General features: G+C 28.4%; 2 protein-coding genes across 6 annotated transcripts; one reads left to right on the top strand and one right to left on the bottom strand.

The window, feature by feature from the left end:
- The first annotated feature begins 1,280 nt into the window (after positions 1–1,280).
- Positions 1,281–5,441, top strand: LOC145755437 (dual specificity protein kinase shkC-like). Of its 3 annotated transcripts, XM_082571677.1 has the most exons (10): positions 1,281–1,702; positions 1,774–1,872; positions 2,096–2,173; positions 2,429–2,506; positions 2,762–2,839; positions 3,141–3,209; positions 3,278–3,340; positions 3,404–3,579; positions 3,706–3,821; positions 3,997–4,131. In XM_082571677.1, the coding sequence occupies exons 1-10, from the start codon at positions 1,697–1,699 to the stop codon at positions 4,002–4,004; spliced, it is 771 nt and encodes a 256-aa protein (XP_082427803.1). In that variant the 5' UTR covers positions 1,281–1,696; the 3' UTR covers positions 4,005–4,131. The 3 variants fall into 3 exon arrangements, with proteins under 3 accessions (XP_082427803.1, XP_082427801.1, XP_082427802.1); XM_082571675.1 differs by having other exon boundaries at positions 3,706–5,441; XM_082571676.1 differs by lacking the exon at positions 2,429–2,506 and having other exon boundaries at positions 3,706–5,441.
- Positions 5,282–12,205, bottom strand: LOC145755433 (uncharacterized). Of its 3 annotated transcripts, XM_082571666.1 has the most exons (19): positions 12,071–12,205; positions 11,633–11,667; positions 11,140–11,192; positions 10,949–10,999; positions 10,656–10,737; positions 10,405–10,457; positions 10,277–10,345; positions 9,686–9,793; positions 9,079–9,447; positions 8,793–8,930; positions 8,469–8,630; positions 8,066–8,299; positions 7,890–7,994; positions 7,613–7,720; positions 7,429–7,512; positions 7,218–7,301; positions 7,087–7,149; positions 6,841–7,022; positions 5,282–6,677 (listed from the first exon to the last, which is right to left on the bottom strand). In XM_082571666.1, exons 1-19 carry the CDS (start codon positions 12,169–12,171, stop codon positions 5,819–5,821), a joined length of 2,940 nt encoding a protein of 979 aa, XP_082427792.1. In that variant the 5' UTR covers positions 12,172–12,205; the 3' UTR covers positions 5,282–5,818. The 3 variants fall into 3 exon arrangements, with proteins under 3 accessions (XP_082427792.1, XP_082427793.1, XP_082427794.1); XM_082571667.1 differs by lacking the exon at positions 10,949–10,999; XM_082571668.1 differs by having other exon boundaries at positions 5,283–6,677; positions 10,949–11,188; positions 12,071–12,117.
- Between the last annotated feature and the right edge of the window lie 1,010 nt (positions 12,206–13,215).

Here is a 13,215-nt window from a genome sequence, read left to right as displayed (position 1 = left end):
GGTAAGGGGTTAATAAAAATTGTCTTATTAAGTATTTGGTTTTTAATTAACAGACAGTAATCCTATATAAACAGCCAATGCGATTTTCGCGTTTTTTTTATATTTTTTTAAATTGTAATCTTATTTCTTCGATTGAAATTTTATTCTATCTCTTATGATCTTGTTTCGTCGGTTGTGACCTTATTCCGTCGGTTGTGAGCTTATTCCGTCAGTTGAGATCTTATTCCGTCGATTGTGATCTTATTCCGTCGATTGTGATCTTATTCCGTCGATTGTGATCTTATTCTGTCGGTTGCGATCTTATTCCGTCGAATGTGATCTTATTTCGTCGGTTGCAATCTTATTCCGTCGGTTGTGATTTTACGGCCAACTTGAGATAAGTCTGATAGGAGAATCTTATAGCAGTTTTTGTTTAAATGAGTTTAATATTATTTTCACTATGGATGCAATTATTACTGTGATGCTATTCTGTCAAAGTTTTTATTCATTTGAGTTGATATAAATACGTTAGTTGTTTAATTCTTAAGTGATACTATTCTTGTAATGATTTTGTTACTGGCTTTATCTAATTACTGTAAATGAAATTTTATTCCTAAAATATCTAAATCCGTTTATGATTTTATTGATGGCGTCCAAAATGACAGTTAATACTTTGACCTATATTCTGAATGTCGTGGGTCTGATTGGAATTACGTCAACAAATGGTACTTACTGTTATGCGTTAGAAACTTTACAAATACTATTATGACGTTTATAAACACGTGAGTTTAACTCAGAATTAAATATTTTAACCTTATTATTTTAGAAATGAAAATAGATTAAATATTACTACGCGATTTACCTAAAACAAAAATAGCGTGTTTTTTTGCATGAAAGAAGTATAGGCGAAACGCTTTTAAACCGTTTAATTAGCTAGATTTAACTCTTGTGCCAGTTAAAAATTCGTTTATTAAGTAGTGGTATGGCTTTAGTTATTTTATACTATGATACTGAGCTCCATTAGTTGGTATTTGGTCACCATTCTAGATAAATCGCGTAGTAATATGTAATCGATTTTCATTTCTAAAATAATAAGGTTAAAATATTTAATTTTGAGTGAAACTCACGTGTTTATAAACGTCATAATAGTATTTGTAAAGTTTCTATCCCATAACAGTAAGTACCATTGTTGACGTAATTCCAATCAGGCCCACGACATTTAGAGTATAGGGAAAAGTATTTACCCTAAATGACGTGTTGTTGTTGATTTTATTAATGTTACGTAATTTGTGTAGTGCTTAGGGTAGAGTAAAATTTTAGATAAGCTAGCAGCATATGTTGTGTTTTATTTTTTTTAAATTGCCCGTTTTTCATTTCCTTAATTTTGGGCACAGTCATATATTATAGATATTACATCACTGTAATAGCTATGGTCATATGACAATTTCGTTGCTAGGTACGCTATGAGACTGCGGTACATCCTAATCCACACAATTATAAGACAGGCGCAAGTGAAAAGTTATAATAGTGGGATACGAAATTGCAAACTTTTTAATGACTTGATTTTTTTTTATTTGTTAAAACAGTTTCTGTAGTGGAGCTGTTTCGTTTTTTTTTTTCGTTTATGGTTTTGTTTATACAATTTGTGTTGTAACCTTTATGCTAACAAATAACTGGATTTTCACCAGCGGCCAGCTGACCAGGCTTCAATTAAAATATGGAGGTTAGTTTTTTCTGCACTTCTAAAACCATCTTTTAAAATATTAAAATAATGAAAAATTTTTATATTTTTAGTCCGACCCATTTTTTGCACCAATGACATCAGATGATATGCCACAGCCTGGCACACAACAGCCTCAATCAAATTTAAACCCGCAGTGTTTCCAATTCAATGTTGGTGTAATTCTGTTACATTACAAGTTATAATGTCATATTATTGTATAGTGGCATTTTTATAGGGCCCTTCTTGCAAAGTATGCATATAGATTTAGAGAGGTTAAGGTTTAAGTGTAAAGGGTTTAAATGTCGGGCCACCTGGTGTTAGTTATTCTGCTGTTTTAGTAATTTTTTTTTAATAATAAAACTAAATTAACTGTTTTTTTTATTTGTGTTTTAGCCCATATCTCAGTATTTCCGATCGTATTTTAACCCACCTTTCAATCAACAACAAGTTATTTACCAGCAATCACCACAAGTTTGAACAGAAATGCTTATTATTTTTATAGTTTGAAAGATTTTAGTAAATGTTACAGATGTATAAAACATGTATTTGCCGTAATTGTGAACAAGTTTATTTTAAAGCTATAAAGTTTTATGACTTTTATTGGTGGTGTTATTTTATGTGTATTGCTTAGTTGTAAAGGCCACCTGGTGTTAGTTATTCTGCTGTTTTAGTAATTTTTTTTTAATAATAAAACTAAATTAACCGTTTTTTTTATTTGTGTTTTAGCCCATATCTCAGTATTTCCGATCGTATTTTAACCCACCTTTCAATCAACAACAAGTTATTTACCAGCAATCACCACAAGTTTGAACAGAAATGCTTATTATTTTTATAGTTTGAAAGATTTTAGTAAATGTTACAGATGTATAAAACATGTATTTGCCGTAATTGTGAACAAGTTTATTTTAAAGCTATAAAGTTTTATGACTTTTATTGGTGGTGTTATTTTATGTGTATTGCTTAGTTGTAAAGGCCACCTGGTGTTAGTTATTCTGCTGTTTTAGTAATTTTTTTTTAATAATAAAACTAAATTAACTGTTTTTTTTGTTTGTGTTTTAGCCCATATCTCAGTATTTCCGATCGTATTTTAACCCACCTTTCAATCAACAACAAGTTATTTATCAGCAATCACCACAAGTTTGAACAGAAATGCTTATTAGTTTTATAGTTTGAATGATTTTAGTAAATGTTACAGATGTATGTGCCGTAATTGTGAACAAGTTTATTTTAAAGCTATAAAGTTTTATGACTTTTATTGGTGGTGTTATTTTATGTGTATTGCTTAGTTGTAAAAACATAAATCTATATAACCAAATTAAACAAAATTTAATAACTTTTAATTTTAAATTTTCTTAACCAAACAAACTTTTAATTTATACTATTTTGTTAAATTAGCATTCTTCTAAATTAACGTGTCATTTATAATATTTTTATCAAGGAATTACAAAATCAACATCTACAAATTGAAAATCAACAACTCAACTTAAAATTAATTTCACAAGAAAAGGTAAAAACTAAACATCATTTTCATGTTTATAATAGCTGTTTAAAATTATTTATACAATTGGCTTTTAGACTATTGAAAGATTAAATGGTGAAAATAGTCAACTTCAAAAAAAATTGAAAGAATTGGAAAAGGTAGATTTTAGTAATAAGATAAACTGTTATTACCTATTACATTTTATTGAAAAAAATATTTAGGAAAAATCGGTAACATTGTATGAGGAACAGGTAATAATGATCGCTACAAAAAAAATTTTGGGAAAGGGGGCGTTTGGAATAGTTCATCTTGCTTTTATTGAAGCTTTGGGTGCTGTTGCTGTAAAGCGGATTCCAGTTACTGGTTCTGATACACATACAAATAAAATTATTTCGGAGTTAGTTTATTTTATTCTCTTGCTATGAAGTTTTAAATGTAGTTAGTCATATTAGAATTTAAAAATATTTCACCACAAATTGGAAGTGTAAATCGGTAAAAATATTAATTTTTAAATGTTGTCTAGAATTGCAAATGAATGTCAGATGTTACAACTGTTATCTCATGCAAATATTACACAAGTGTACGGTTATACATTTTGGCCTGGATCTGCAGGAATTATTATGGAATACATGGTTGGAGGTGACCTAAAAACTCTTCTTTTAGATCATAAGGATAAAGTTAAAATAATTCCCCCTGTTGTTAAGTTGAGGTTTGTATCTGATATAGCAAATGGAATAGCATATATGCACAACAGGTTTCCAACCAAAAGAGTTACCCATGGTGACTTGAAAGTTAATAATATTCTTCTTACTAGTGATTTAACATGTAAAATATCCGATTTTGGTGGTGCTGATTATGCGACCTGCACTGGAATGGCTTCAACAAGTCCTAGTAACTTTACTAATTTGTTTACAAAAGTATATTTGGCTCCTGAAGCCTTAAAAAATCCAAATATTCGATTTCAAAAATCAATGGATGTTTATAGTGCATCATTAATGTTTTACATGATATTAACAAGAAATTACCCTTTTGAATACACACAAGAAGGTATTCGAAATTTTTTGAAAAATATCAAAATTGGTAACAGACCATCATTATCGGAAGTTAAACACTCTACAATCTCAACAGATAATGATATTATGTTTGCTATTAAGTCTGTAATAGAACAAAGTTGGATACATGATCCAAAATGCCGACAATCAATGATTAAAACAAGGGACTACCTGAACGAACTTTTATCTGAAATTGATCTTGGAGATATGCAATATCGGGTTTGTGATATAGTCCAAAACATGAGACTAAAAAAACCTTGTAAAAATCAGTTTCAATGTTGGAACCCCTCTGAGTTTTATTAAGATACAAGTATTTTTTCGTATGTTTTGTCATTTAATAATATATAATTGGTTTTAATTATTACAATAAAGTTCATGATAAGACAACACAGATATGAGGTTAAAATGTCAAATTTACCCATTAACTAGGCTAAGATTTTTAATTTTATTGACTTTACTAGCACTATTGATTCACTAAATAAATTTAATATTTTTATAATGCATCTTTTTTATTATTCAGACTTTTACTATATGGTACACTAATACTTTTATATTGATTTTTTTTATTATTTATTTATGCATAAAATCCGGTACCAATATAAACTTTTTATTATTTTCGTTGATGTTTTTTTACCGTTTATTAAAAGCTTTCATTTCGGGAAGTCTTTTAATAACACCCAACGCATAATGTTAAATATATATTTTGAATGTTTATTTTGTGTTATCTTTTGTAGATTGTAAGTTTTCTTATAGTTACTTAATTTTAAGTTATGCCTTTGTTTATGTATGCTATTGTAGTTCTCTTCTATTTGGTTCAGTGATTTTTCCCTGTTTCTATTAGGTTCTATTTTGTGCTTACATATAGTTTGTGCTTGCTAGGGGTTAGACCTATTTTTATTAGTGCATGTAACCGTATATGTTTTGTTATTTAATGAATGCATGTTATGTACTTTCTATTTGAATAAGGAATAAGTAATAAGAAATAAATAATCTGGTTTTTCACATAATATGACGAAAAAATTTTTATTGTATAAACATTTTGATAGGAATAGAATATTGTTTTATTTGCACTGTTCATTTTAGTAAATTTTTATTTCAACTTAATGAATAATTTTTAACTGTGCTCTGTAAATATCCAGGACCCTAATGCTGTGTAACTTTTTTATTTGATTGTTTAGGTTTTTAAAAAATACAATTTTTATTCTAATTCTGTGTGGATCAAAAACCAAATTAAACAAAAACAATTTTACAATAAACTAAAAAAAAGTATAAATTTAAACTAAAATAACTGCATTAATGTGACATGTTATTAATCTAAAAACACATCTCTTTGGTTGACAAGTGCATAGTTTATTTAGGCAGGAAGGCCATAAGGAGATGCTTAGATAGATATATTTGTTTCAAACCACTAACTATAATTAAGTAAGCATATGAAAGTATTTATCATTACAAAACGAACTAAAGGGTACACTTATTTGTTCTTCAATTACACAGATAAATCATAAAATAAATCAATACAATACTTTATTAAAACTTAAGGTCAAACACAACAGAGTTTGCATATCGCATATATTAAAAAAATAATTATTCTGTAAATTGAAAGTTTGGTGGGGAGAATTTATCTATGGGTTGACATTCATAAGAATCTTGGCATACATTTTTAAATTCTAGCTTTCTGGCAATTTTACAAATATGTTCTTGAATTATCCATATATCTACTTTGGAAAGCGTAATTCGTAGACGATTCCGTACATCGACGATTTTTGGTCTTAAGTGTTGGTCATGATTCCAACAATTCTCCATTTCATTTTGAAGTTGGTTAATAATATCAATACCATCCCTTCCTAGCGTAGCCTTTAACTCCTGAATTTTTTCTAAGGTTGGCCTATTTCCATTTTTGATACCTTCCAAGTAATTTTTACTTGTGATTCCTTCGTAAGGAGTCCTTCTTGTTAATATCATGTAAACCATCATAGAAAAACTATAGACATCCATTGATTTGCGAACTTTTGCATTGAGATTTTGTAAAGCTTCCGGAGCTGTGAATACTTCAGTTTGTGTGTTATTGTACTGACTTAAACCTGTTAAAGATTCTTCAGTGCGTGTAGCAAAATGAGCACCACCAAAATCTGATATTTTGCATGTTAAATCATGAGATAAAAGAATGTTATCAACCTTCAAGTCACCATGGGTAACTCTTTGAAAAGAAGCCATGTTGTGCATGTATGCCATTCCATTAGATATATCAGATACGAACCTTAACTGAACAACTGGGGGAATTGATTTGATCTTATCCTTTTGATGTAAAAGAAGAGATCTAAGATTACCCGCAACCATGTACTCCATAATTATTCCTGCTGATCTTGTCCATGCTGTATAACCAATCACTCTCACAACATTGATATGGGTTGAAAGTCTTAACATCTGACATTCATTTCTTATTCTATGGTGGTAAATTTTACATAAAATATTATTACATTTTGTTGTTTAAAGTTTTCACTTATGCAAAAAATATAAATTTAGTTAAAATAAAAATAAGCTTTATCTAAAAATGTATAAAACCAAAACAAAAAAGTATATTAGTGGTATTGGCACAAAAAACTAACTTGTCATTTGTTTTAGCCAATTCCTCTTGAGATCCAGTAACTGTAAAACACTTAACAGCAACCGCACCCCATGCCTTACTAAAAGCAAGTCGTACACAACCAAACACCCCAAAACCTAATGAACCTTTATCACCAGGTACACACAAAATATCTTTAGAGTTATAATATGTGACTGGCTTTTCCTAAAAAAAAATTATTTATTTAATTATTAACAAAAATATGATAAAATATGTCAAAGTATATTACCTTTATTAGATCATTCTTTTCCTTTTTCAACCCATTGATTATTTCAATCAGATCTTCAATTTTCTACAGAAATAGAAATTGTAGCCTAACTAAGAACAATAAGTCAATACATAATTTAATTTTAAATTTACCTTTTTCTTCAAGTCTATATCAGTTTCAAAATTTTCATTTTTAGTTTGTAAAGTTAAAATTTGCTTTAACGATTCTTCCAATTTCTAAAAGAGTATATAAAGAACATCATACAAAGTACAATTACCCAATTTTTTCTCTGAGTATTAAATGTATCTAAATCCAATTTTTAACTTTAATTAGTAGAAAAGTAAAACAATTATTATTATTTACCTCTTGCTTTGTTTTTAAACAAGTTTCAAGGTCTTTAAATTTTCTTTGGAGGGTAGAATATTGTTTAGATTTCACCCAACAGTCCTAAAAAATTAAACAATAATTTTCTTTTAGGTAATAATTACGATAAGGGGGGATAATATAAATTATAGATTAATCAATATTGATATCTTTTTGGGTTTACATCACATGGGAAAAGCGCATTTTCCATTTTCTCTTTTTCAATATCTGCACGAATTTGATCCAAAGTCTTAGGTCCTTGAAACCTTATTGCCTTTTGAACCCAATTATTCTAAGTAAACAACAATAAAACATTCTTGCTACTTTGATAAGTAAAATATTAATTATTTTACTTTGTAATGTAGCAAATATAGAGAAAAAAAAAGTAAAAAAATTATTAAATTAGTTTTGTATCTACACAACAATATTGTATTTAAAGAAAGGTAATAAAAAAACTTTACAGCTCTCAATTCAATGACATCTTGAATCATAAATCTAATTCGAGACGTAAATTTCTTTTCTTTAACTATTTTCTCCATGTGAGAGAAATATTCATTCATTTGAATCTACATCAAATTTAAATTGTATAATTTAATCAAGGGTATACAACAACAGTAATATAGTTTAATGTGCTCACCTTTGCTTTTTCATGGTCTAAATCCTTACCAATACAAGTTAAAAGAATACACAAGCTTTTTATCGATTCTTCGTTACTTTTACCTAATAAACACTTGATACAATAGTTCATAATGCTTTCAGTAACCATAAACAACTTGAAAAGTTCGCATATAAAACTAATGTTGCCAAAAGTGCGAGTTTGTGTTTTTGTCCCAACTAGTTCTAGTTCCTCTTTAAATTGCACCTTTTCTTCCTGAAAAGATTTTTCATTTAAATATAATTCGTTAAATATTTTTTATTACATTTTATTATCTAGCCTAAAAAAATGTTTTTCAAAAATGTTTGTACTATTAAAAAAAACTCTTAAGGTAAAAAATTAAAACTTAGATTAGATTGTTAGATCGTTAAAAAATTCCTTTTACCGATTTATTTGCTTTGTTGCTCTTTTCTTTTTCAGATTCATGCTGGCATTTTAAAAGCAAGATTTTACGAAATTCAAATGTGTTTTCACCCTCAACATGAAACGTCGACATATTTTTACACATATTAGCATAAGCTTTGCAGTACATAGGCTCTTTAGTTGCCTGCAACATAAAAAACAGTGTTTTATTATATTCAGCCAAGTTTAAAATTATTTTCTAAAGGCATTTGTTGTATTAAATGTGTAGTAAAAAAGATTTCCCTTTTCAAACTTGTAATAGTAGTAAGTTAATGATTAAACGTAAAATTAACAACAAAATGTTCACCTTTTCAAATATAAGATCAACAACACCACGCAGTCTAGTTTCAGTATTAATTTCTAATTCTTCCACCTTTTTTATAAGTGGGGAAAATTTTTGTGGTGTCAACTTGTTTAATATAGAAAGCATATTTCCAAGTATTTCCTATAAAATAGATACTTGTTAAAACCTGACATGATGTGTTAATTTTGCCATTCGAGTAAATGTCTACAATTTGGTTTATGCAATTATTTTGTCAATTTTGTTTTATTTATCTGGAAATAAATAGCAGTAAACCTTTACAAAATCTAACCTTAGTTTTTTTCTCTTCTAAAGATTGTAGTTCATTGTGAGCATTATTTAGTTTTTTTGGTTTCCAAGCATTGTCAGTCCATTTAAGTTCAGGATCACGCAGCTTTGGGGGTAGCTCGATTATTTTGGGCTCAGGTTCCAATAACCTTCTTTTTACGATGACAGAATTTGAATTCTTAGATGTCTTGGAAAAAATTGAAGAAAGACCCTTAATTTTTATGCCACCTGTTGTTTGGTTGACCTCAATTGGAATTGGAACTCCATTTTGGGAACACTCAATTTTTAGTGATTTAGCCTTTTCTTTTTTTGCAGCATTCATTCCAATTGCAGCATTCATTCCAATAGGTAAAATTACCGGTCCAGGTGCAGACTAAAAACAAAAAGCTTAGTTGTTTACAAGTAGTTGTTTTTCATTTTACAGCAAACAATAAATAATTTTTTAACACATTTAAAGGTTTTTTAACATAATAATATTCCAAGTTTTTAACATAATAATATTCCAAGTTTTTAACATAATAATATTCCAAGTACCTAAATAAAAGCATGCATACTAAAATATTTGTACATTAATTTTGTTAATGTTTTCTTTTTTTAAAACAAACTGTTACCCGTGGGAACTCAGCAGCAGAAGAGGGGCTCGTACTAGAACCAGCATTCAAAGAAGCAGCTCCATCTACTTCTCCAGCAAACTGTGCAGCTAACTCTTGGTTTGGCGCCTAAAAAATTTAAAAATAATTTATATAGTGAAAATCCACATCACACCAGTAACTGCATTCTGCTTATTTAAAACACCCTAACAAAATATTCTTGTAATAAAATTTTAAAATAATAAATGTCCAATAGCAACATAAGGCTCTTTTAAAAAAACTTACAGCAGAAGGTACAGATGCTAATGTATTGCATAACAAATTACCATTTATTGAAGTTACTTTTTCGGTTTTATGTGGTTGTCTATGGTCTTATACTTAGCCACCCAAATACATAAAACAGCATTTAAAAAAACAAATTTATAAGCTTGAAAGTACGAAAGCCAAATTAAATGCCTCAAAAAAATGTACAAGATTCGGATTTTTAACAAATTTGTGGTGCCTAGGTGAATTATTACAATTCAATACTTGTTACAATCATGTTACAAAAATTGACTAAATTGTAACCATATACCCAGTTAAATAAAATAGAAATTAGTTAAAAAAACTAACTTGTGCTGGTTGTTGTGGGGTGGTTTGCATATGCTGTTGTTGTACATGGGAAGACTGATATGGTGGTTGCTATAAAAAAAGCCAATAAGTTTTTTAAATTAATCAATTTTTTTTAAAGTTTTTGTTACCTGAACAATTCCTCGGGTATCATCGGTGGGCAGTGGACTCTGAAAAAATTGACCTAAAATAAAATATTTAATTACAGATATATTTTTAAAAAATTTTTATTGATTTAAAATTGTTTTCTGTATCTAGTGTTAACGTAACCACTGTTTACAGTAAACTATCTTGTTGTTATTAATGAAGAATTTAATATCAGAAATTTTTAAAGTTGATTTATAAAATTTGCCTTATAGAATGTTTTTAAAAATAAATATACCTTGTAAACTTGGGTAATAAGTAGGAGAAGCAGTTGACATGCGAGTTTGTTGAGCTGATACGATATTTTGACTAGACAGTTGCTAGAAACATATACAAGATAAATATTAATATAAAGCTATAAGTGAAATAGTTTTTCAACTACAGTTTTCATCAAATTTTTTTTTAAAATCTCAAGTGAATTAAATTTTTTGCCTGTTAACTAATAAGCCTTTTACCAACAAATACAAACTTTCTGAACGAAACTTATATTTTGTTTATTTCTTAACAACAAAAGACACAAAACAAACTTACATTTAATTGAACATATATATTTGGTTGCAAATACTTTGTGGACTGAGAGGACTGCATGCCGTAATTCGAAAAATTAACATAAAAATATATATAACATCAAAAACGTAAAATATTACCTGCCTCCATACATTTTTTCTCATTACGTTAAGTTTATTATTTAAAGTATGATATTACAAATGTTTTTGACATACTGATGAGTAGGATCCTGGGTAACTTCTTGTTCTTCCCTGTTGTGCATAACTTCCTATACATAAAAACTTAATCATAACTTTAAACAATCTTACGCCTTTACAGAATATGGCAGCCATTATTAACATAACAAAAACTGTAAATTTTTTTTGTATTTATATATCTTTATCCTCGATGTGGGAAAGTCGAATGCACGACTTAAACATAGAGTAACATAAGTTACCGGTAATTATGCTGCTGATTAAGTTCTGGCTCAGCAGGAGTTCATACCGTTTATAGTGCCTTACTCTAGGGCGCTACAGCATAAGATCAGTGGGGATTGAACCCACAACCTCATGTGTAGTGTAGCAAGTGTTCTTACCACTACATTAGGCTGCCGGCTCAAATGATTACTGTGAAAACAGTATATTGCATATATAGCTATATTTAATAAGTTACATATTTAGAACGACTTTTGGACAAATAACAACGTTAATAGATATAGTAAAAACTTACGCTGATGTTGCTGTGGGTTAAAATTTTGTGAAGCTCTATAAATATAAAAAACATTGTTTTTTATTATTTATAGACTTATTCTCATTGTAAAAGTCAAACTTAACTGCACAAATATAGTGTAAAAAATCCTAAATTTTTCCAGGCTAAAGTCGGCTATGACAGTTAATACCTGTTCCTTTTTTTCGAAAAAAAAATTATTAATATATCGCCCTATAATTTACCAGTAAGTTTTGGACTACTACTTTAATTGCAATACTTTAAGGCTTTACAACAACAACACAGATGCAGTTAATATCTAACCCTGTACCACACTGCCAATAGCATGTTGTAATGTTTTTAAATTTGCAAGTGGGTTATTTACGTTTTATTAGGTTGCATAAATTACAAAATTATATTCCAAATATTATCTTAAAATAAAAAGGTTATTGCAGATTTAACCTTGACAACTTGTCTTCACTTTGTAAGATATCATCATCTTCATCCACGTCTAAACTTTCAGAAGAATTTGAATTATTTTCTAAACTTGAAAAGTAACTCATGGTTTGTAACTGTCTTAACTCCAGCTTTGGTAAAATAAATGATAATGGGACCGGGTAGACGAGGAAGTATCGCTAGGTTATTGTAAAATAGTTAGCGTCGGGAAATTCCCTACTTTAAAATAAAAATCATACTTCTAAAAAACACTTTTTAATATTATTTAATTATTTTACTTTTAATATTTATTATAAACACAGTTTTACTGTAAATTTTAAATATTTTTACTGACACCTGAACTATTAAATTTATTGCTCAGGGGATACGTTATCCAAAATAAAACCAGTATACATTTTCTACATATTACATACTTTGTTAGAGTAAACAGAAAGAAAAATTTAACCAACAAAAGCTAAAATTTATTAAATTGTAACTGCTTAAAAATAAAGTGCTTTAGATTAAAAAAAATTCATATAAATTAAAAGATTATAAAAATATAAAACATACAAAGCACCATTAGACCACTATTTTTGCTTAAACCAAATCATACTCCTTTTATACCCTATACAACATATAACATCAAGGCAAAACGGCCGTATAATGGTAAATAAATATTGAATAAGAGTAAATTAAAAAGGCTAAATAAAATGCATAGTTTAATACAGAAAGTAATTGCGTTAAAAGGCAAAAAAGATTACAAAAATAAACAATTTTTTTTTTTGCTGATTACAAAGAAACTTAACTAAACACAAATATTTTAAGCAAAAAAAGTACAACAATGATTTTAACTATTCTGTAAATTTAAAGTTAGGTGGAAAAAATCTATCTATTGTGTGTAAATCATAGGAATCCTGGCATGGGTATTTAAATTCAAGTTTTCTGTCAATTTTAGAAACATGATCCAGAAATATCCACATTTCTATTTTGGAAAAGGTGATTCATAGACGATTTTGTACATCGACGATTTTTGGTCTTAAATCTTGGTCATTATTCCATCAATTCCATTTTGAAGTTGGTAAATAATATCACTACCATCCCCTTCTAACGTAGCCTTTAACTGCTGAATTTCTTCTAAAGTTAGGCTATTTCCTTTTTTGATACCTTCAAAG

This window comes from Corella eumyota, chromosome 6 (genome assembly GCF_963082875.1).
Source record: "Corella eumyota chromosome 6, kaCorEumy4.1, whole genome shotgun sequence".
Taxonomy (NCBI): domain Eukaryota; kingdom Metazoa; phylum Chordata; class Ascidiacea; order Phlebobranchia; family Corellidae; genus Corella; species Corella eumyota.
Note: the sequence above shows the minus strand (reverse complement) of the source record. Positions and strands in the feature narration are given on the sequence as shown.